Here is a 26,105-nt window from a genome sequence, read left to right as displayed (position 1 = left end):
GATTAATATCACTTAGTTAAGTACCTAGGGCAATACCATTATAATAAAATATTATGCTAAAATGATTAAATGTCAAACAGGTCCATACTCATTTAAACTTCAATGATTATTATAAAATTATATACGAAGTTTCAGTTATTAATAAATGAGCATTTCACTCCTTTTATAATTATCAGAGGTCACCCGTATTGAAAAGCAAAAGGGTGTGTTGATAAAAAAATACACACAAATCAATTATAATTTTGCCTTTGAATCGAAATACAACAGAAATATCCCCACAAAAGTGTGATAATAACACAATACAGACGTCAAACTTCAAAGACCCCTTCGATCTACGAACAGACAAAATAAATTGAATTACTTATAGAGAGAGCTCTCACACCCACTGCAAATTGTTGATAGGGTGCGTTCAAATAAAATGAGTTCAAAATATAATACATTGGAAAAAATACTCTAATCCACGATTGTTTTGGGAGAATCAGAACTAGGTAAAAAAATAGTTTAATGATATTTTATTTGCCCTTTCCTATTAGAATAGTGTCAAGTAAGATATATCAGATACCTAACATAAACGCAACAATCTTTATCACAAACACTTCAGGAGATGAACCAATACTTACTCATATGATAAAATAATAACATTAATGTTGCATCGTTATTAGAACCAAGATACACCTAAATCAATAAATTAAAAAGGTTATATATAAATATTTCTCACACATAAAATAATACGCTACAATAATACCACCCTCCTCTAGTCTACTCTATGGCAGCGACGAATGAGAATAAACGATGCCAGATTGAAAATTATCTGACCACAAAGGAATTTCATTTCGTAGCGTGCCGCCTCCTTGGCGAATTTCATGGATGCCTGCCTCCCAGTTAGATCTAGACATCTAGACGTCTCGCATTGTCTAGCGGGACCCAGCGTTCCTAGGACCAGAACTCAAAGAGACAGACCTATGAATAGGTTAAATAAAATGCCGATCTCAGGTAGGAGGTACGGGTATCAATATAAGCACGTTACAGCGAATAGTAAACATGGCAGATTGAGAATGTACAATACAATACAATACAATACAATCCTCTTTATTTGCACCAAAAAAAAACAGAATCAATACAAAATAAAACTTAAAAATAACAACAGTACAAAAAGGCGGCCTTATTGCTTATAGCAATCTCTACCAGACAACCTTGAATGTAATTTATTTTTATACGGAAACCAAGCCCTTTTATAAGCCATTCTAAAAAAGATTTAGTAAAGTAAGTAAAGTCGTCCGTAAAAGAAGTTTCTGTGTCATAAATCGGAATCTCCTAAGCGATCCCCGCAAACGCCTTCCGGCCATAAAAAAGGCGAACCGCAGAGTCCGCAGAAGAGGACGAAATTCTTCGAAAGGAACTTTTATATCGAAATAAAACTTTTACTTCCCGATGATGCGATAACCAACTTCCCCGATACAGCCAAGAAATATCCGTGACACGTGCCTGCCGGCCGAAAAGAAAAAAAAACAAAAGCAAAAACGCGGGAACGACGACATTAGAATGGGGCCACAAACTACAATCACAGACTAAAAAACTGTGGTAGCATTCAAACGTAGAGTGAATTATAAAACACTTTTCAAATAAAATAGCCCAAAAAAATAATAGTGTGGCTGACATTTAACGATAGAAACCCGAGATATTTAAATGAAAGAAAGGATATATTATTATTATTGTGAAATTGAGCTGATAGAAATTTAATACATACCTACATAATTTTAGGTTTTTGGTATATGAGGGAATAAACTAAAAACTCCAATTAAATATCGACCAACTTACATAATACACCAAAAACTAATGTATAAGTGAGTTAATGACAATGTAATAAGTGCCACGTCATGAAAATATATTCTAATATAGTCAAAACCAAAACAGAAAACAAATATCAAAACAGAAGCTGGCAACACTGAAAATCCGTGCACAAAATGAAAAGCGCACACGTTTCCGAGCAAAGTGAATAAAAAGGAACCATTCTTAATTTAGTCGGGTTTTAAGTACTTAGCACACTCGTCACGTAGGTCTTTCATAGCACCGCCTCGTATGAATAAACGATAGACTGTCTTTTTAAAATGCACTGAATCATTTTTACTTTATTATTTAACGTAGAATAAGTAAAAGCGTGGAATTATAAATTATATCCATTAACAAGCGATGGTTAAATACTGGTGTTATATATTATATTTGTTTGTTGGGTAGGTCTGTCTTTGGTAATGGCTGATTTGATCAACATATCATAAGTCTCATTAGTTAGTGAGCATAGGTACTAATATTATAAAATGGTAAGGTGTATAATTGTGTATGTTAGATTGTCTTTATTTGTAAGAAAGAAAAACCTAAAAAAAATGTAAAATCGAGTACAAAAAATATTATACCATTATGTAGCTAGCTCTACATTATCATTGAGGCAGTGCGAAGCTCGCACGGAAAAGCTAGTTCATAATATTTTTATTCATTTTCGTTATTAATTTACGCCTTGGTTATTACTAATTAATTCAGTATAATTAAAATAGGAGTAAAATTACTCCATCATCATTTACTTATTATAATAATCAAATTATCCACATCCCCCAACAATGGCTTGTTTATTAAACACAACATCAAAGAGGATGAACACAAAGGGATGGATAACGATAACGATCGCAGATCTATTCCTGTATTCGTCAATCCTAACTTCCTTACTTTATATTATAAATGCGAAAGTAACTTTGTCTGTCTGTCTGTTACTTACTCTTTCACGCCAAAACTACTGAACGGATTTGAATTAAATTTGGTATACATATGGTCTAGACCCTGAGAAAGAACATAGGCTACTTTTTATCCCGGAATTCCCAGGGGAAAACTTTTTAAGGCGAAGCGAAGCTCGCGGGAACAGCTAGTTTGAAATAAAGGCCGAACAGATAGGCGAGATAATGCTCCGGACCCTTTTCCATTAAAAAGATGGAGAATATCAAAGAAAGTGGCTTGGGGCGTTCTGCGGTGCAAAAGAATCTTGAAGCGGTGGAAGGAATAACTGGAGAAGAATCGAGAGATCTGTATTAAATTATGCAGTACTTATGGAGATGAGGGCAGTCAAGTGGGCGTATACAAAAATGAATACCAAAAACAGGAATTGTCATTTCTTTCCAATCGGGGGTGCCCTGTGCGTTTGATGAATGAAATTTGACAGTTCTATTTAATTTTAAAGTCCGAGTCCATGATCCTAGTATTCAATTGATTGTCGTGCATACCGAGTGATCCCGAGCCAGGACATTAAAAACCCCCCACTAAACTTTATCAATGTACCTGTACAAAGTTCACAACACAATATACAAATCATTATTCTAAGAGACAGTGCTACAAATAGGATACGAGCAATGTGGTAAGCCAAAAAGTACGTAGAAGAGTATAAAGTTTATCAGTTTAATTACTTAAGTTAATCCGGTGTTCTGGGGAAGCTAAGCTGAGCATACTAAAGTGATGGCATTAAGTTAAACAGCGTGTGAAAAGCAGACTGCCAATAACACATGTTTCCATTAGAGGATTGAGCAAAGAGTTTGTATATCTTTTGTAGAGTCCCAGCCAGGAGGGTCACTGTGGCTTTACGGAGCTTTACGAAAACGGAGTTGCGGAGAGTGATGCAATTGGTGCGTTTAATGCAATGAGATTGAGTGGATGGATGTGGACTATTTGAGGGCTGCATCTGTGGAGTGGACGCTTACGTATTTTAAGAAGTTTTTTAGTGAAATAAGATTTTACATACGTACTAGAATAATAATTAGTCTATGCTATAGTGTACTGCTTATAAACTAGTAAATACTAACTGAATCTTATTTCTATAGAAACATAATTCTGCCCACACATAATTCTCCTTTACGTGTGGTTACTTGTCGACACGCATAAAATTATGAAAATATTAACGACGAAAAACCTGAATACGAATATTTTGCATAAAAAACGTGGATTTTCATGCAGTTGCGAAAATCCGTAGCACCCCTAGTCCCAACATGTACCGTAGTACATCTATTGATTTGTAGATGTAGCTTTAACAAATTACGTTGTTACGGATAAATCGGCTTTGTTTGAGCGGGAAATTTATTTTTTGTAAGCTTACAGAGGAAAGGGCGGCTTGGCTGAGTTTATCGATATCAATTTAGAAGGTAAATATGTAAGTATATAATGTAATGTAGTAACATTTGGGTGGTGCGTGGTAAGAGTGACAAGTACGCTCTAGGTTTTAGATTAAAAAATAATGTATATCTAATGAAGTCAAACAAAAAACATAGATAGGTAGGTAGGTACATACAGCATAGGCTTAATTTTGTATAGCAGTGGGATACTTTATTAAATGGCTACATAAAGTGTACATACTTACAGCCTTCTTCCAACAGTGGACTGTTACTTAACTTAAATCATTATGATGTATTCGTCAAAGTCAAAAAACATCTTATACAACTTTCTTAGAAAAGCGATATTTCAATCGGCGCCAATATTTGTTGTTTGCTCATAAATATTGTATAACTCGTCTGGCGAATTTCCCGTGATGTTGGCATTCCACGGGAATACCGGGAACTCAAACAGTTTATTAGAGAATGGGGTAGTTTCGGTTTGATTCACTTTGCATCCTCGTATTTTTCTTATTATTGTTAAGTAGGTACTTACTTTTTTCATTATCATAGTATACATGAATACCGAGTAGGTAAGTTATAATGAAATAACATTAATTAATAAAATGAACAGCTGACATCGCTCCTGAATGATTTATTTGATAATTATGTATAATTATCCGCCATTTTGGGGTCCAAGTCAAATAATCTATATAGATGTAAGAGATAATCGAGTAGCAAGTTCTATGTTTTATGGTAACACCACAGAATTCAGTTGAATTTGCCGATGCTCGGCTGTTTAGTATTCAATAAAGTGGCGCGTCAATTGTAGCCGTTTCGGTAATACGCGGTACGTGACGGCGGTAGACGATTGTCTATGGACTGTGTGTTGGCGCCACTACATGTCGAATTGAGTAAAAAGTTTGACAGTAGGAACGGTCGGTATGAATAAATTGCTCTACAGACACCGTGCCAACCGGGGCATTTTAAGGAAAACACGGATAGGTTAGGTTATATTAGGGGAAGGAAAGGGAAAATAATATCATTCACATATTATGGAGTTATGAACCCTAATTACCCCGCAAATATCCCTATTTTTCTGGTATTCCTGTGCCAACCATTGTATGTTTAGTCCTGTGTAACTGTAGATATTTTATGTAGCACTATTTAACATTATTAAAAAAAAACGGGCGGCACAAATCCGCAAGTGTAAGCGGAATAGCCAAAGCCCGAGGGAATCTTTGTAATTTTTTAATATAGTCACTTAACCCGAGGGTGCAGAGTTAATTACTGAAAGGGGAAAGATAAAAAATTTACACGTTTAATCTCCGCAGGCATTTTCGGGTTAAACTTCAGCAAGATGGAATGTATAATTAGAAGATTTTTGAAAGTGTTGTTACGGCAAAAAAAAAGAAAAGAAGTCGTTCGAATTTCAAAGTACTAATTCTACTTTACAGAAAGTTGAAAGTTATTTTTCGTTCACCAACTTTATAAAACCATAGATCTACTACATGGGCTAAACCTATGCAAGATTACTGTTCATATAGACTAGTACTCAGAACAATAACAACGCAAGCATGTAGCAAGGAGTTCCTTTATAAACTCGATCTCTTTGACGCGCCACAGAACAGTAACTTTCCTCCGTGGAGTATGGACTAACTAAAATAGTTGGGCGCCCAACTATGCAGCTTGGGCGAAGTTTTTAAACGTACCTACATAACTTTATGTGTGTGTTCCTTACATATTTATCTTGGGTTTGGGTTGGAAATGGTTCAGAGTTCTTTGAGAGTACGTAATAACGACGGTTGCAGAATTATGAATGTATACTTAACCCATTCCATGGGGAAAGACATCTGATACAAACAAAAACTTTATTATTTAGCTAAGTAAGTTGTTTTGTTTGTTTTTTTTTTTTGTTTAATTTTTTTTTTGTATTTTTTTTTTGACGAAGCTAGGGTGGATTTTATGTTTAATGTTTGGTAAATTATGTATTTTATTTAATAAATGATTTCAGTATGAGAACAAAAACTATCTTTATTCGAAAGTTAAAAGGATAATGTTGTCAGATGTCTTTACCCGTGGAAAAAAAAAACACCATTGGTACATTAAAACATCGCATTCATACTTTATTTAAATTCCTTTCTAAGTAGCCTTATTTCCTAAACAAAGTAGTACGTTTAATCAATTTCCCTGTAAACACGGTGTGTAACAATTTCATTATTAAGGCGAGGGCACACACGCGTGCGGGCTAGCGCTCCCTCAGGATTATAACTGCAGATTAACCGCTCAGGGTTTTATAGCGGGATTTGTGGGCAACACCAATCTACAGTTAGACGTGTAAATATTTACAGTATGTTTGGAAAAGCTTTATTTTAATGTGCCAAGATTTATCATTCAAACCATTCCTCTTTATGGCTTTGTCATAAATTTGTAAACTGTGTATGTGCCAACTTATATAAAAAAATAGTAGCTAATTGCCTTTTAATATTAGATATCCCTACATATTATATTTAGTAGACGACCGAATGGCGTAGTGGTTAGTGACCCTGACTACTGTGCCGATGGTCCCGGGTTCGATTCCCGGCTGGGGCAGATATTTGTTTAAAACACAGATATTTGTTCTCGGGTCTTGGATGTGCCCGTAAAATGGCAATAGGCCCGCCCCCTATTACATTGGGACTAACATAACACTCTGGCGAAAAGTGGGTGCAGCAATGCACCTCTGCCTACCCCGCAAGGGAGTACATTAGTACAAGGCGTGAGTGCGTGTTTTTTTTTATATTTAGTAAAACGGAAGATTTGCTTACGTACCAAAGTTTGTGAGTTATAAATTATAATGCAAATATTGAAGAACTCTGCGATCACAAAAAACCAAGCTATGACATACTTAGCACATCAATTCCACCAAAACGTATAAATTTAATAAACGCTAATTTGACCATTTTTATAAGGCATCAGTGGCGCCCTCTCTGTTACTTTTTTCCTACACACACTGATGGGGTGGCCTCGCCTTAACCGAGCCAACAGCTCTCTTAATAACGTTGAGAAAAGTGCTTCCCCTTTACATCGCTGTAAAATTGTTCACGCGAGTGAAGACATGTGTTATAAAAAGAAGCTACTTAAATTGAATGACTAGATTTAAAGATGGTGAATAAAATAGGTGCAATAAATGACAGGTGGGCTCAGGTTTGTATGTTATCTTAAAACAAAGTATAAACAAAGCTGAAATTAGGAGCTATCAACATGGAATATTTTTATAAGCGATTGTGCGACCGACAACAGATTATGTTACTAAAAAAACTAATGAATAATCTGAAAACTCCCAATTTTTCAGCCCTATACGTACTTAGTCTAATTAGCTAATTACTCTTGACTCTTGGCTAACCTTAATGGTATTAAAGAAACTGGAGCATCTGCCCTGCTATTTCTTACCAGTACCAATTACATTGTAAAATAAATAATAGTTCTAAGAGTACCTAATTACATTACCTATCTTTTGTTATACTTAATACGAGTAGTTTCATTATTAACAGCCCGTCAACTGATGTCGGTATAAACAGTACAAAGCAGTACTAAAGCACTTCGTACTAATAAAAGCGGGTGTGTCCGGCCATCCATCACGATACATACACTGCTGACAGCTTATTAATGTGCAGGCTGCTTTACTTCATTTAGTTTAGTTCGTTCTGTTGTCTGTGCATGTGAGTTTTTTTTACTGGTATTTATTGTTGTTCTATGGTGCTAACACTGGAGCGATATTGCGAAGTAACATTGTGGTCAAATTCGATACATTTTGAATTTGAAATGCGTTGTCAAAGCAAGTTTGCGATAGCGAGCCTAGACTGTTAAGTGTCGTTTAACTTCAAACAATAATTAAGGACCTTTTAAAGATAACGATCGCAATGCGATGTAAATAACCACTATTCCATTCACAACAGTTAAACTCGAGTGATCATCACAAGAAAACATCTCAATTAGTAGGATTTCCCGGGAAAATCACTGCCAGAAACCAAGACAGTGCAATCGCAGATGTCCGGGCGGGATTCGAACCGGCCCTGCGTAATCCCGGTTAATCCTGAGGGGTGCCGGACTACCGGCTTACTGGGCCGAATGTACACCTGACCTTATTGCGGTGTTGTGGCTCTATGGTAGTATAGTGAGGGTACGTAACTCTGAATATTATAATGGTAGGTCGTAGTGTTGAGCAAGTCCTCCTCCTTCCTTCTCCTAATAAGAAATTTTTCCATGCTCTTCACTCTTCAGGGTCCATAATGATCGCTTGTTCAAATTATTTTAACATCTTATGTAAGTAACAGTAATTATGGAATGCAATAAAGGATTGGGAATTGAGAATAGTGGGGTTACGTACAGTTCGGCCAAGCAACGTGATCGTTTTTGGCTGCGATTACACTTTTGTGCTTTGTCAAACTAACCAACAATCTTTGAAATAATGAATAGGCGGTTTGTTAGTTTAGCAAAGTACAAAAGTGCATTCGCTGCTTATTTCAGAACTACCGAGTTGCTTGAATGGGGACTACCGTTTTTTTGCTCACCAGTTGGCGCCACTGTCGACGTAGGTCAAGAGGTACCATAGCTGTCAAACTTATCAAAAGAGACTGTATCAAATTGGCGCGAAATAAAGTTTTAAAATTTTGAATCTTATAAGCTTATTAATTATAAAATAACTATCATCACATCGAGTTACTATGCCGCAATGTAGTGTAGATCCGTTATGTTCGGAAAGAAAAGGAGGACTTATGTTAACAAGTGATAAAACTGTTCTAAAACAGTGGCATGTGAAATAATTATTATCCGACAATCTCTTGTTTGTGAAAATCATTATAACCAATTTCAGAAAGAACATAATGTAAATAAGGATTAGGCATTTAATAAATACAATAAAAATAAAAGAATTACACACAGATTTAACTTTTATTTATCCTTTCCGTTTAAACACACTGCTATACAAAAAATATAACACATTAGTAATCCACACAATGAATGCTGGTTGAGTTGTTAGTTGAAACTAAATAATGGTAGTATAGTATACTAAGCCCCTGTTTCACAATGTCTGGTTAGGCGCTACCTGTCGGATAAAATACATGCTGTCACTGTCTAAAAAATTATAACAGAGAGTGACAGCATGTATTTTATCCGTCAGGTAGCCACTAACCAGACATTGTGAAACAGACCCTAAGTATTATATTATTTGTGGGGGTGTCAGTACCTGCACCTGGCTCACTCGAATGGAGCCTTTTTGCATATCGCCTTAAGGTCTAAACTCCACTCCTAAGCTTGGACCATTTCCTACCACGCTGGTCCTCTGCAGGTTGGTGGGTTCGAAAATCTAGATGTGCAGGTTTTATCACGATGTTTTAATTAACCGTAAGAGCGATGGTATACATTGTACATAAATTCCAAAGTACTCATTGGTGATAATATCTAGATCTGGAGTTTAATTTTTAGTGTTCACACTGCTATACAAAGTTTCTGAAGGCCACTCAACAGTACACTGAATCATTTTGTTGTATGATGCTGTCCTCTACGTTTCCAACCAAGTTACTGTTACGGTCATAGTCTTGGTATCTGTAAAAAGAAAAAACATTGCTGTTACCTAAGCAAACAAGCATACACTTCGTAAAAAATAAGTTTGTAAACAGTAAACAAACTAACCTCGAAATTAGCTGCTCTTTGAGACTGCTTATTTTTGCGCCTCTTTTCCTTAATTATTCAGCTTTCAACGACAAATAATCCATATTTGCGATAATTTCGCAAAAAGAGATCACTTTTCAACAGGGAAATGAACGAAAATATAATTTATCACGAAGCCCGCCAAACAAATTATATGAAAAGTAAAATGTCACTTGACCTCAGTGCACACCAGCGCCCCTAGCGGCAAATTCACACGCGTTAGCCCCCATTGAACTATTCTGAACATGTTAGTAGGGACCGTCCGTATTTTGTGTGCCGTAAGAATTAAATAAACTAATTTGATGATATTCTGATTGTGATAAATGTTATAAAAATCTGCAGATAGGTACTTATGTTTCCATTAATTAACAGTTTTTTTTTATTTTCAATTACTTACAGTACAGATCAGCAACTATACTTACAATTTATCTTTTGCCCCTCAAAGACCCGCCAGACCAATTACTTCAATTAGACCTTTCTTTCCCTTTCTTAAGATGGACTCGACCATCGTTATAAAAACGCTGTTTCAACATCCGCCTAGGCCATTCTTTTCCCGTCACATGAAAAATTGTTAGCACAGGATATTTTCTGTCATAAAGTCTTATTACGAAGGTCTATTTTAATGGGTACTCCTGGATCCCTGAGTCAGCACTATTGTATTTTTCCTTTAAACAGTAATTTTCCAGTAGAAGTTTGCAACTAACCAAGCCAATAGGGCTTCGTTTCGGGACTCCGCTACTGTGGGAGAGCTGAGTTTTGTGCTTCGTTTACGTCGTCGATCAAGCATAAAGGTAAGCGTCCACCTTTCCGCATCCTACGCAACGGACGAATCGCATTCTGTATTATTTGTAAAGATGACACAACGTGACTTTAAAAGCGGGTGGTTTAGATTTTTTCCGCTGGTTTTTTTGGGATTCATTTGGTGTTGCGACCACTTAATAATTACTTTAACTGCATAACATTGCTGAAGTATCTACCACCAACCCGCAATGGACCAGCGTCATGGGAAATGACGTTACTTACAACCCCAGAGTTTAGTAGAAGTCCACCAACCCCCACTAGGCCAGCAAAACCCTTCATCACAAGGATGACTGTGCCTCAGCAGTGACGGGACGTGATGGGCTGTCTTGAAGAAGTACTGGTACAGCGTACTTGGGCGAGTGACTGACCTGCAGTGAACGCGGCAGCAGGCATGTTCCAGTAATGAGCGCGCTGTGACGTCACTTTTGAGGGATTTCCGACATTTTGTGAGTATTTCGCATTTCGTGTTTTGCCGTTGCACGGAGTTCGCTAATGGTTTTTGCGACGCGGTTACGTGATACCCGGAGTGGCACGGATCGTGGACGAGTAAATAATTTTATTTAAAGGCAGGTAGAATTAACAAATTATGCTCTGCTGATGCTATTCGCCATAAAACTCTGTTTTAGTTAATTAAGACCCGCAATAATATCATCAGGAAGTATTACTACCTACAAAAGATTACCTTACTTTTTTTTAAAACGGGTGTATGGGACCGAAAGGTGGAAAGGCACTTAAAGTTCTCATTATGCTATAAAATCATAAATCCTGATTAATCTGATTCCTACGCTAAAAAACTTTTAAAAACAATGCTACAGAAAAACAAAAGCTACGCGCCAAAACAGGTGTTCCATTTTCAAAAGATCACAGAGTAATGACCATAGAGCTCGGACGGATGTAGGCCGCGTGACAGCTCGTGTGATGGCGGGTAAATGATAAATGTGTCAGTCTGCGTTGTCTATTGTTTTGTCGCGAATCCGAGTGGAGTCAACAGGCACACACTGGCCTATTCTGTTTGTTTGTAAAAGCTGTTTGCTGATGAACGTACGTAGGTTCTTCTTTTTGGTAGTTAGTTTTTGTTTTTCTGTCTAAAAAGTGTGCTGAAGTTTACTTTAAGTTTTTTTGCTACTCTTTCGTTTTGCCTAAGAATAGGGTATTTGTAACGCTCGGTATAGGATTAACAAAATTATATTTTTTGTTGCCAAATACACGAATGAACAGATACCGTACCACCACTGACACATTAGCAATTAACAATCCATAAGCAGCGTCTCTCGCCACTCAAACATCTGTCAGATCCACACCAGTTACATCAGATTTGACTGGCGAGCGACGCTACTTAAAAATTGTTAATTTGTTTGGTGGTGGTAACCCTACTCCTCACAATCTCATAACCATAAAGAAGGAAACAGAAATATCAAGAGCTGCTAATATTACTGACCATCAATCGATGTGAGCCTCACATTTGTCGGCTAAGTAGCATATTATCGGCTGTTAGCCGCCCCGCGCCTGTCACTAACTCATAACCGGGTATGATTTGTCGTGTTTACGCCCCATACATTTGTCCCACATTTATTTATAGTTCTGCAAAGAAGCACTTTGGTATAATTTTCTTATTTTCCTTCTCGCTATACAGGATTACATTAAAAGTTATTTATGAAATCAACTGGAATGTATGATGTTTTTAATGTTGGACTTAATTTGTAAATGTTAGGCCAAATATAAAAAAAATATAATTGGTAGGGAGGTGGGCAGTGTCTTCCATCCGTGAATAATAGACTCAATGTTTACATGCATAATAATATTGTCTAACACTGCATCTCTGTCCCTAAACATTTTAATGAAACATAACTGCTTAAAAATAGCTGCTTATAAGTACCTATTTTTGAGCATTGTTTACAGAGTTATATTAAATTTTGTTTAGAAAGTTTAATTACGATAAAAGCAATTATTTTTGCTCGCACCCTACAGCACCCCTGCGTAAAAACGTTTAAAAAGAAGGTACAGCTACTTGGATCCCAATTTCTTATAGTTTGATTCTACACTCACGGGCAATGAAAAGGTTCCACTGAGAAAAGCACCAAATTAGTTCTAAACGGAAAAGGCTAGCTTAATGCCGTCTTTTGCAACATTGAAGTACATTTTACAGAGCATCAGGATATTAACAACTAAAATCGGTAATATTTTGTTCCAATTTTAAATTAAATCTTTGATAAAATTGGGATCGTTTGTTGTCGCCATTTTGTGAGTGGAACTTTTTCATTGCAGGCAGTGTGTAATGATAATTAATAAAATGCAACATTTCTGTTTCTGAAATCTACAATAATAAACAGAAGATGTTCAATACCAAAAATAAATGTAAGCAGAAATCAAAATACTATTATTATTTGGTTAAATACTACACAAAAAAATCTAGACATATCTAATAATGAGACATCACGTATAGCACAAACCGAATAAACCCACAAACAGGTCTTTAATTTTTACAAACATTTAGGTACCGGGCCAGGTATCGAACCCAAACCAAACTTACATATTTTTTTCAACTCGACCGCTCCTTCAAAGCTGTACCCTCTTAATACTCTTCATAATAATACGTAATAACATATCAAATAACTCTTACTTCTGTTTCAGCCTCGAAAAGCCATCAATTTCCCCTCTTATTGCCGTTATTATTGTTTTTACGTCGTCAAGTTGGCAACGCCGTATAACGGTTTAATAATACATTTTATGTCTCAAGTTTTCTGTCACCCCTATGGGGATAGAAGTCACTGTTTCGAAGTCCTTTATGATTTTGGTACTTAATTATTTATTTATTATCATCAAATACAGGAATACGTGACGGTGTAATGTTTGCAACAAATAAAGAGTAGGTAGTAGCTTACAGAAAATGAAGGGTTTAATGATATTATATAACATAGGTACCTGTATGTTAAAATGGTACATCTATGTGTCTGTGACGTCGATGTATATGTCTCTTTGAATTTTAAACTAAACACATACCATACCTTCACAACACATATTATAGCATGTACATAAGTACTTAATCTAATGATTGCTCTCTAAAATGTCAGATGAAAGAAAAGAAAACTTCCTCGTTACCAACACATTGTACCTAATCTATGAACTAAGGAAGTCAATAAACTTGAAATAATGAAATAACAAGAGCCTGCTTGTAATACTGGCTGTAATGGCTGGCGCTGAAGTGTTTAACAAAATTAGCATTTTGAAGCGGCTGCATCATGCATTTTCAGTCTGAGATTTTGTAACAAAGAAAATGAAATAACTTTTAAAAGTAACGGACGAAAAAAACGGTCAAGTTGGTATCAGATTACTCTGTAAGGGTTCCGTTCTGAGGATTTAGTATCAAACGGAATTCTTAATTTGAATTCGGTCAATCAGTTCGCCTTCTGTGACTGAGAATAGCAAATGTGGTGAATTTAGGAGGGAACTGTGGCTATTACGACGACACTGGCCTATGTCCAGCGGTGGACTAGATATCTAAGGAGTACAGACACGTAGAGAGAATCACTAAATGTGTGTAGATATTCGGTAAAAACATGTATCTAGGTTGTACTCCCAATTTATTCAATGTCAATTTTGCCTTCAGAATCGTAACAAAAAATATTATTGTTAGTTTTTTACAAGTCACCAACCGCGACCGATTCAACTTCCATTGCATTAATTTCAGAGGCAACGGAACCTGTGCAAAAGGTTCCCACTTGAGGTTCCACCGCGGATCGCTGAAAAGCTGAAATAGTATCGTTTCTTCAGGCGTTGTTTCCGCCGCTCTTTGTTGCAACTCTGTGCAGTTTCTTTGTGGATTTACTGGTTTCTTTCCTGCAGTTTGTTTAGTCCACTAATTTCATTAGCGTGTTATTTGATCAAGCTATGGCGAGCTCTTTATTTAATAAAGCTGTGTCGCGGCGCAACATGGCGGACTTTTTAAAGTTAAACGAGTATTTTTAGCGGAGTAATGCTTTACTTTGTTGTTTTGCATGTCTCGGAATTTTATAGGGTGTTTTTGTGGGATTACTTTACAGTGGAGGGAAGTTAACTAATAATGGTACGAGTAACTAAGATTGAACAAGGTATTTACACTAATTACGTTACAACCAAGAATGTTTTTATTATCCATACAAAAATACAAATTCTTCACAAAAAAAAACTTTTAGGTATGACTTCAGAGATCGTTGCTACCTCATTGTTGGTTGAGTCCTTAGACTTAGATTTCTTCAGAATTCTGAACTGAATCCTGTCCAGCAAGGACAGACATTACGTGCTCGGAACACAGCCGAGGCATAAAGGACTGCTTGTTATCTCCAGTTCTCGTTTATTCAATGCTGTTAAATCTTCAATTTTACAATTCATTCTAGTACGAGCTCAAGGAACAGGTTAAGTACTTCTCTATGGTCAACGCTATGGTATGCGCTAGTTAAACAGGTGTTTTAGCCTAACTTTAACTTGATATCACTCTTCTTTTAGTTATTTAGCGGATTGTCTCCTAGAATCCAGCAACTTATGTTCAAGAAGGTTCAAGTGAACCTCCATCCTCCATAGACTACCATTAACTTCACAGAACTTGGCCGAGAGAGCGTAAATAAAATAAAGAGTTTTTGCGAGCCACTATTACTCTGTGACCTATAAACGTCGCGGGTGGCATTTCTGCTCCTTTTCACCCTCAGAATAATAGTCTTGAGATTACGACTTTTTTAATGCCTCTAAATAATGGTGGTGTTTGACTCTTAACCAACTCTTAACCCGTTGATAAGAATGTTTTCGATATTATTATTTGAGTATTTTTTATGATTTTGGTAGCTGCAGGATGTTAGTTCTATGGTCCAATATAAATAATACAATTTGTATTTGAATACAGCACCAGTCGATCGATTAGTGATTGATATTATAAATGATGACAATGAGGCGTTTGTTAAAAAAAAAAAAGTTCCTTTTTGGAGAAATAGATGGCGTTGTCTGGGGTTGTACCAACTTTCAAACCCTCAGAACACACTCAGATCACAATATGTTATTCTGTGAGGCTAACGAAATGTGAAAGTGACGTAGGTAGGTAGAATTGTAGTATTATTAATGATTAAACGAACTTACCTTAAGTGAAGTTCAATCATAATTACACGAAGAGCTTCGTTCGAAGAGATTAGCATAGACATATGTAGTTTCGCCTAGGACTTCGCTATTCTGCACTATATTTTAGGTAAAATTCCTATACTGAAAAAATAAAACAAAATAAAAATATTTGTGGGTAGGAGTCAAACTTACTCCTACTCTCGGCTGCTGTCCGTCGTCATTTAGTTTGGAGATAGTAAAGCTGTAAAATATTTCACGGTTTATGATAATGGGTTTAAACGCAATATTGCTTATTAGGGAGGGGTGGGATGCTAATCTCTTCGAACGAAGCTCTTCGTGTAATTATGATTGAACTTCACTTAAGGTAAGTTCGTTTAATCATTAATTACATTCGAGCTTCGTTCTCGAGATTAGCATAGACATATGTAGATTTTGAGAGTAAATAAAAGTGAAATATTTTTGTACTATTTAATAATGTACTTTATTTTATTCTGAAGATTAACATTCATAGCTTGATTCGGTGATTATACATTTTTATAACTTTGATTATAATAATAACAAAACTAAATAAATGGTAAGTTATAGTAACTAAAGTAATTTGTATACTCCATAGCTCATTGAATTAATAATTAAGTAAAATCAACTATTAATTATGCTTCTAGCAAAGGCGTTTCGATCAACATTATCCGAAATAATTCTATTATAGAATTTGGCAAATGTTGAAGAGTTTTGGCTCCAACTGGCGGTTTTTCGGATGAGGTCCAGACTGACACCGGCAGTCAGAGCCTTGGACGTGGACGCGTGTCGCGTGCTGTGCCCTGAGAAGATTGAAACGTCTATGCCACTACTTGCTAGCGTTAGTTTAATCCAACGGCTAAGGGTTTGTGATGTAACCGCTTTATGCGGTTTTTTAAAAGAAATGAATAGGCTTTGTTGATCTGTTCTCAATGTTTCGGTTTTATGAATATATGTACGTAAGACATTTGCAGGACATATTGACGGTTTTTCGGCAAAAAATGGAAGATAAAGGGTTGGTTGTGATGATCCGGCTCGAGATGTTTTTATAATATCAGGGATTCTTATGATAATTTCCGTATTTTTAATAATTATGTTACTTATTTTAATTTTTGAGAATGTTTGTGCTCTGTGAGCAGTTACAAGTGCCAGGAGAGTAATTAATTTTTTAGATAGACATTCTAGATCCAGGGTTTCATTAGGATATTGGCTGGACAAAAAATTTAAAACCTGGGTGGTATCCCAGGTTACATCATACCTGGGACGAGGTGGTCTTAATTTAAAAACACCCTTTAGGAATCTTTGTATCCGATCATCACTGCCAACCTGGTGACCTAATACTAATGAAAGAGCTGACCTACAGCAATTCAACGTAGCGTATAGAGCACCGTTATCAAACAATGTTGTCAGAAATACCATAATATTCGGAATAGAATCATCATAAGGATCTTTGGAATTATTATTACAAAATCTGAACCACTTCTTTAAACATGTATCATATTGCTTAAACGTATTGTCTGAGAGTGACGCTAGCATGATAGGTATTGATGAGGAGGGGATGCCTCTTCGTATAAACGATGTCCTGATAATCTGCCGGCAATCAGTGTAATCTGTTGGTGTACATTCCGGCTGCTGGAATTAGAAATAATCAAATTATGACTAGGTCTAAAAATAATTGGTTTACTGGTGAGAAGACTGGTAAATAGTGGGTACCAAGGTTGGGTTGGCCATTTAGGTACGACTACTATGCCAGTTGCCCTGTCGTTTATTATTTTTCTTAAGCATTTAAGTATTATTGCTATTGGTGGGAATGCATAAAAATAATAGTTTGTCCACGTAATGGTAAAAGCATTTGTGGCAAGAGCGTTAGGATCTCTAAACCATGACACATAATTTACACATTTTGCATTTAGTCTACATGCAAATAAATCGATATCTGGGGACCCAAAGTGTTCTATTATGCTATTAAATGCAATATTTGACAATTCCCACTCGATATCTGGATGAACTCTCCTTGATTCTGCATCCGCTATGTGATTGTCGGATGAACTAATATATGCTGCATGAATAAAAATTTTACGGACTTCACACCATTGCCACATGCTTTTTGCAACCTCAGTGAGATGTGGAAACTGAATTCCTCCCATTCTGTTAACATAGGATATAGCCGTTGTATTATCTATTCGCAACACAATCTGACAGTTATTTAAATTTTTAGCAAACACTTTTAATCCAAAAAACGCTGCTAGGATTTCTAAATAATTTATATGTCGTTTTTTCTCCTCAACAGACCAAATCCCGCTTGCCCTTTCTGATCCACACGCCGCGCCCCATCCCGTAGTTGAGGCATCTGTGTAGATCTCTAAGAGATATTGATCGTCTCTTATTTTATTGACTGAAGTATTAATAGCCTTACTCCACCAACGGAGGTCCGGTAATAAATCGTTAGGAATGGCCATATATTTATCGTAATTTTCGTCACATTTTAAATTTAGATACTTACACCGTTCAAAACTTTTTGTATATAGCCAGCCGTATTCAATAGCTTGACAAGCGGATGTTAATAAACCTAAAAATCTAGCAAATTCTCTAATTTTACATCTTTTACAGTTTAAAAATTTTATAATCTGTTCATGAATTTTTTGTCTCTTTTCTGAGGGCAACGAAATTTCCATTTTGATAGAGTTTAAGTTTATACCTAAGAAACGGCATAGTGTTTTCGGAATAAAATCAGATTTGTCTGTATTTATCAGGAAACCTAGAGCCGTAAGTAATCTTCTTGTATCGTGAATATTATCTAGGCAAGATTTATAATTATTAGAAATCAGAAAAATATCATCTAGATAAATTGTAGAGAGATGACCTAGAGATCTTAAGAGTTTAACAATAGGTTTCATTATTTTAGTGAAAATGAAAGGCGCAGTATTAAGACCAAATGGTAAGACATTAAATTCGTATAATTTTGAGTCAAATTGAAACCTTAAAAACTTTTTTGAACTATTATGTATTTTTATCAAAAAATATGCATCTTTGCAGTCGATAGTACACATAAAACAGTTTTTGGAGAGCAGCTTAACGGCTGTGCGCAAATCTTCTAATTTAAAGTGATGTGTATGAATGAATTTATTGAGTTTCTTTAGGTTTAATATGAATCTTTTCTTACCATTTGGCTTTGGCAAAAGAAATATATCGGATATGAACTGACCCTCACAAGGAGAGCATTCTGATATTGCGCCCATAGTGAGAAGGCTGTTAATAACTACTGAGAAGTCAGACATTTCACTATTCGAATAGGATTTCTCTACAGGTGGAAATAGTTGAAATACAGGCTCTACAAATGGGATTTTATATCCTGCTATATAAGATAAAACTTGTTCATCATCTGTGATCATAGACCATTGGTGGAAAAACATGGAAAGTCGACCAGCATATTGTACCTTGTCTAGCGTCGGTAGTGATGATTCACTTGACGCGACGACATCCTCGATGAGCTGGGCTGCTGAGTCCTGTGTGGAGGCGGCCGCGTCATCCTCGGGGTCCCCTGCGGCTGCGCTAGTTTGTGACCTGCTGGGGGAGGACCCCTCCAGTTTAAAGGAGGCTGTTGTCGACTGGCTACATTACTGGCTTTTTTCTTATATGGCTGTGGTGTTTTAATAGCCGGTTGTGTTCTAAGATCTGCTCCTGATCTCTGTATCGCCTTTACGGTTTTTATGGTTTCAGACAGGTTTTGCCCAAAGATGAACTCATCTATCTTCGTTTTTTCCAACTGGTCCTTCATATCTTTTTTAAGTGTTGAAAGAATGAATGATCTCCTAGTAATAGAGTCGGAGTGTTGACAGTCGCATAAGATGCGGGCGGTGTCCATAAGGATCTTAAGAAGCTCTGGATTTTTATCTTCTGATGATAAAGTCATAGAAATAGCTGTACTTAAGGATGATATTGCCGCAGACGTAAATTTTTGTTTATACTCTATGCCCTTATCACGCTTTAGGTGGTTGTCTAATAAATTAGACGATACTTCTGGATTTAAAGCTGGTGCACTAATTAGTTTGCAGTTGGCTGGAACTAGGTATTTTTCGCGTAATTCTTTACGCTTGTCCTTTGTTAGGCCATTGCAGGCTATATGACCCAGTCGGATTGCGAGGTCCTTCTGAATTGCAGGGCCGAACTCTTTGGTTATAGAGGGATCATCTCCAAGGATGTCTAGCAGAGCTGGATCCATCGATATATCATCCGCGACCTGTAGATCAGAGCCTGGGGGAGCGGCAGAAGTAGATGGGACTTCGGTGCGTGTCGTGGTAGCGGTTGGAGTTCCGTGAGCCGCGGAGGCAGCGGGGGCTGCTGGGGCAGTGGAGGTTGCGGGGGCTGCGAGGGCATCGGGGGCAGCGGGGGCGGCGGGGGACTCGGGGGCGGCGGGGGCCGCGGGGGCAGCTGTGGCCACAGTTGCAGTGGGGGACGTGGGGGCCGCGAGGGCTGGGGGGTTGTTGTTAGGTACCCTGACCACCGCTGATGGCAATGTATAATCCACAACTTCAACATCATCATCTTCACAATAATAACTGTTTGAATGTTCCCCGGATGATCCCACGCACACGCCCTCTGTAACCAAAGATACACGTCCGTAAGTCGGCGGTATCGGTAGGTATATAACACTGCAGTGGAATAACCCAGGATGGTATTTCCGATTAGCTGTGTTTTGTTATTTCAGTTTTGAAATACAATATTTTTGACGTGAAACAGTCCCATGGTGGACAGATCGATTGTCAGTATTTTGTAACCAAGTATTTGGTATGGTATGAGTATGTTCTAGATACATACATATCAAAGTAGTCTCTTATTTTATTGTCACTATAAACAAGAAAGGACGTTGGTACATACCTTCAAGATCAATTGGAAAAGGCTCGCGATAATCGCGCTCGGGTGTGGTCGACACGGAGCGTCTGCGTCGATGTCGCCGTTTATTTATTTTTCTTTCAAGTTTTCGCAACTTCCTGCTCAATTCTCGATAATCACTGCACTCACTATCACCACTTTTACGTTTTGGCATATTGTTATGCTTGGAATTCACAGTTTTTGACAGCAACGTGCGGAACAGCGGAGCACTAAAACGCGAATGACGACGGACAGCAGCCGAGAGTAGGAGTAAGTTTGACTCCTACCCACAAATATTTTTATTTTGTTTTATTTTTTCAGTATAGGAATTTTACCTAAAATATAGTGCAGAATAGCGAAGTCCTAGGCGAAACTACATATGTCTATGCTAATCTCGAGAACGAAGCTCGAATGTAATTTTCTCTATGATGTCGATGTCACTGTTGCTTCAGCGTTCAGTGCGATTGTGCGTACAGCCGTTCTTTTCAAGTTTTCTCAGTTTCCTTGTGTTTCTCCTGTATTAATTGAGTTGTAGTTGAGCTATCTGCTCCTCCTCCCTTGATACTGTAGAGTTAGTGCACTTGAGATAGTGACTCTTTTGAGATAGTTTGAGTTTGAGTTCTTATTCTGAGTTTAGTACTCTTTGCTCTCTATGTAATTTTTGACAGTTGGTACACTGCGTTTTCACGCCATCTATCGGCTTACCCAAAAGCTCAACTGACAGCTGTCAAGGAAAACGGCTCATTGGCTGATAATGATAATGCTCAGTTGTTTCCGTTTTAGCAGAATGGCGTACCAGATTAAAAGTAGGTGCTTTTCTTTCTGCTCTGTGAGTGTTGCGGATTTTATTGAGAATCGATGCGAGTCGCCGAGTCCTTATTACGAGGTCTCGCTTCTTTATTCCGGGTACGTGTTGCCAGTTACGTAGATCGGACGGTGTTTCGTTGTACTTGAGGATTTGGCCCTCTTGTAAATAAAATAATTAATATAATTAATAAGTAGTATACACATGAGTCTGTCGCGTCATCGGAGTCACTTAAAATACATGGCCCGGAATCGAAAATTTATCACTTGCATTATATTTTTATTCACTTGATTGGAAAAACTTACCGATAAGACAGGTTGCAATGGCACAGCAGTACGAATGCTCGTGTAATTATCTCGCCCTTCCAGAAAAACGTAAGTGTTGAAGTGAGAATACAATGATGTTGATTCTGAAGGCGGAAATTCAAATTTTAATGCTGTCAAAACCTTAAATTCTTTGTTTAAAATTCGACTCTATGACTATCTCTGAAATCTCATTTTATACTAGAATTTTTTTTTGTTTGACAGCGTTAAAATTAAAATTTCTGCCTTCAGAATCGACATCAATGTTGGCACCATTAGAAGGCCCAACGGGACCAAATACCGAAGGTCCATTTAGTTAGGAGATTTCCCTTTTCCCAAGATTTAGCCGCCGATAACAGTCAAGAAACGTACTAAGTAGGTTAGTGTTTATTTGGAAAAAGGATACATAGCACACATTTCTTTTTACTACGTTTTATTCTCAGAGCGTTAATAATTCTTAGGGCAGATGTGACTTGGAGTCCATAAAAGGGTAGGGTATAAGTTTTTATTAAAACCCCCTGTGTTTAGTTGCTTACTGTAAGTATTTACTTTGTTTTAAGATTGTACGAGAAAGTATTGCAATCTTATTCGTAGACTCTTAGCAGTCTTAGCTGAATCAGATATTCAGCTATTATTTACACAGGAACAGTAAGCTAAAACTGAATAATCATGACTGTTAGATTTTTACCTAGTTACCAAAAAATAAAGTAAAAATAAGTTAACTTGATTTATTAAAGAGATCGTGAAGCTTAGTATGTATCCGTCAAACTGCTATTTCGGATGAATAATTCGAGGTAATTTTTTAGTAAAACTCAACTTCGGGAGATTGCTCAAAGACGTTTAACTTCAGCCTTCAGCCTGTAAAAGTGATTGAAAACTTTCAAGTTTTCAGATAAAGAATTCCCGGAATATTATTCGGATTGTCTTTGCCTAAAATAGGATTTATTAAATTCCCCATTTTCCCAAGTCTTCATTTTCTTCTTATTTCATTAGGAACGGCTTTGGGCTTCTCATTTCTCTTATTCCATCTTTGTGAAACACATAATATTTACATTTTGTCACCATTCTGTTTCCGAGATTGCGGGGGCGGACGCAAATTATATTTTCTTACCCCATGTTGTTTTTTTTATTAAAACACAGTACGCAAGCTACCACTAGATGTCGTTACCTACCCTTCCCACGCGCAAATAAAAAATATCTATCACAACTGTTCCTAAATTCCAACTAGATGGCGCTACAACACTCACCTCAATAGCTTGACGTCCCACAGAGCGAGCACTTCAGGCGGTCTTGACGCGCATAGTGCTAGCCTTGTCCCGCACACGTGCAGGCGCACCGGCCCGGCGCGGATGTTGGCGCTAGATGGCACTGTTATCAGCACCGCTGAGTATTCTCTGCTGCTGCCGAGGTTATGTTGGACCTGGGAAAAAAAGTCTTTTCTGTAGATATAAGCGTTAAGCGTACACTGCTGGACTTTAATATTTTCTCGGTATTCCTTCTCTTACCCCTACCAGCCAGAGGGCTTAGGTTGTTGGAACAGTGCTAAAGGGCCATTGCTTTGTTTGCTTGATAGTTGTCACCACTGACAGAAAACTCCTACTAGTGACATCTAGGGTGAAAATGTCGTGAATGTCTAGATTCACGATATTTTTCCGTGTTACAGCATCTACAGCTGACATATCCCTGTACAGAATAAGTTTTTTTCACAAAATCATGTAAATCAACGCTACGTACATAATTTTATTAATTACAATTTTTCACTCAACTCACCTTAACCCGCCACTGCATCAAGATCTCCCTGGTATCGAAGGCCAGCACCGGGGTGACGTCCTCACACAGGATCGCCAGGGTGTTGGACTCCTTGTCCAGCGTGAACCCCGACTCGAAGCCGAGGTACTGCTGTAGAGAGAGTGAGGCCTTGGTCTGCCCGTTGCGCTGCCGCTCCTTCAGGTCTTTGTAGAGTTGGAGGTGGACGCAGTCTGCGGAAGAAGAAGGGAAATTAGTGGGTTTTAGCATTAAATCTAGCTGATTGTACATAATTAGGTGCTTTTGTATGCTGGGTAATAAATGAGTAAATAAGTAAAAGAAATCTGGATGGTTGTAAGCAAGGTTGCACGGAATCTTTATCGATGAAGTTAAATAAATAAGCGTTCCGCCAATCACATTGTTTTTTACTGTTGGGTAAAGGATTGGATAGTCAAATTAGCTTCAGTCGGACGTATCTATGTAGGGAAGATTATAGAGAATATATGTTACTGTAACAGCCCGAACAACGGTAAATCCTAGGATTTACCAGTAAATCTTAGGATTTACCAACATGAGTTGGTAAATGTAAGGATTTGTGAAAATGGGTCATTAGAATTTGGTAAATGCTAGGTTTTACCCCTCACACCTAGTAAAAGTTGGTTTTGGAAATAAAACAAAGATTAATTATTACCTATTTATTTATTTCAATCAAAAACTTAAATTATTTTCTTTCAGAATGTATATTATTTTTTATCAACAGACATTTTAAAACCTTTAAATCAACATAATTATTTTAACAATGTGTAATAATCATATATTTTTTCATTTTGTAATTATTATCCACCTCTAAATTATTTCCTAAATAGTTAAAATTAAAACTATTAAAATGTCTTCTCAAAAACATAACAGAATCGATATTATAAATTTTTTTGTGCTTAGCGAGTCGGGTAAGTGGGCAACCCGACTGTCAGACGTTTTCAAGCCGCCCGAAGGCCTCTGACTAGGCTTAACGACTGCTGCAGAAGCAGCAACCGGGACCCACGGCTTAACGTGCCGTCCGAAGCACGAAAGCATCCAGAAAAGAACCACTTGAAATCGGTCACCCATCCAATGGCTGACCATGTTGGTTGTTGCTAAACCTCAATGATCAGTTACGATCACTGAAGCCTGCTCGACTACGGACGCTTTGTTCGACTACGGAGGTTATAAGTTATAGCCTGGATTTTTCAACATTTACCGTGCCTTAATGTAAATCCTAAGATTTACCAAGTGAATAGTGGTAAAAGTGCGAATCGCAAAATCTTTCGGGCTTTTACCATTAAGAGTTGGTAAATCTTAGGTTTTACGCGTAAATCTTAGGATTTACCGTTGTTCGGGCTTTTACAGTAACATATATACCCGAAAATCTAATATAGCTACCTAAATCGCCCGAAATCATCCACCGTTTTCACACTTGTTTACGGGAAAAGGCATTTCTTGGGGCAAAGATAATAAAACTCTGGCGTGGAGGCCGTAAGAAATAAGAATCACCCTATAAATTCCTTTGAGTGTGCCTTTAGAAATTTTGTGAACGCTTCTTTATATCCCCGGGCAGTTTATGGACTTAATCGCTGGGAAATGTTAATATACCAGCTCTTGATGAATTTAGACGGATCGTTTTAACAACTGACTTTAGTTTGTTTAAAGTACTTTAAAGATATGAATTACTGTAAATGAAAAAAAAGTATGATAGATAATTGTTATTATATATGGGTGAGTTACATGCTCCTTTTTTATTGACATAGGTAATACCAATCCAGCATTTTATAGAAACTTGTACCTGTTACAAATTTTATATAATTGTAGAAATTCTAATTGATATAACGATCACTCTTAATATACGTAAACTAGGGATAACAACAGCGTTTTAGCCATTGGTTATTTCATAATCTTATATTAAAATGTTGTTCCAAAGACGTTGATAATGCTATTATTATAAATGTAACACCGTAACCTAATTTTCTGTTGTTCGCTGTCTATAATTTTAACGATGAAACTTTATCACTCAATGAAAATTCTTTTTGCAAAAGAACAAAGACCCTATCCCCGGAAGATTCGCTCAGCCAAAAATTCTTCGGAAAAAGAAAGAAAATGCTAAATAAGAAATAGCCAATTTTTCACATAATTAGGTAATTTTTCTTTGAGATAAAATTTGTTGTTGGACGGGTAGTAATTGGCAGATTTTCATCAGCTGAGATTTTTCCCTTCCTTTTATTAATTGCGAGACTTGGTTTTTTTCGGAATGAAAAAGTTGCCTATCAGCCTATCTGCTCTACCTTCTTAACAAAAAATGGCTATCCTACAATAGATAACCACAGATTATAATATTAGCAACGAAACGACCGTTTGTGTTATGGCGCCCGCCCGAGTCACGTTCCACCAATTAGAACGAGAATTAATTCAAATTCGAATTCAGAACACTTCGAATTTGATGTAGTGGCCTGTCATGCACCCTTTGTTAGGCTGACAAGCCAAATCCACCTTAACTTTATCTAATTAGAGCTGATAATCGCCTGTCGATTGTTAGTCCCAATAATGGCTGAAAGACATGTCATTACCAGTGGCTGTCATTAGAAATTCGACTCGAGTTAGTTGGATTACGGTTGGTTATCAAATGATTGCGAGTTGAGA

General features: G+C 37.1%; 1 protein-coding gene across 1 annotated transcript in view; it reads right to left on the bottom strand.

The window, feature by feature from the left end:
* The window catches only part of LOC105383801, a 155,162-nt gene that overhangs the window by 7,160 nt on the left and 121,897 nt on the right, over window positions 1-26,105 (bottom strand). The window contains exons 4-5 of the mRNA XM_038117089.2: window positions 23,460-23,668; window positions 22,937-23,109 (exon numbers count right to left, since the gene is read on the bottom strand). Coding sequence (XP_037973017.2) covers window positions 22,937-23,109; window positions 23,460-23,668 — 382 coding nt within the window. The remainder of the gene's footprint in view (window positions 1-22,936; window positions 23,110-23,459; window positions 23,669-26,105) is intronic.

This window comes from Plutella xylostella, chromosome 3 (genome assembly GCF_932276165.1).
Source record: "Plutella xylostella chromosome 3, ilPluXylo3.1, whole genome shotgun sequence".
NCBI classification, from domain to species: Eukaryota; Metazoa; Arthropoda; class Insecta; order Lepidoptera; family Plutellidae; genus Plutella; species Plutella xylostella.
The sequence above is the reverse complement of the archived record's forward strand: the minus strand, read 5'-3'. Positions and strand labels throughout refer to the sequence as shown.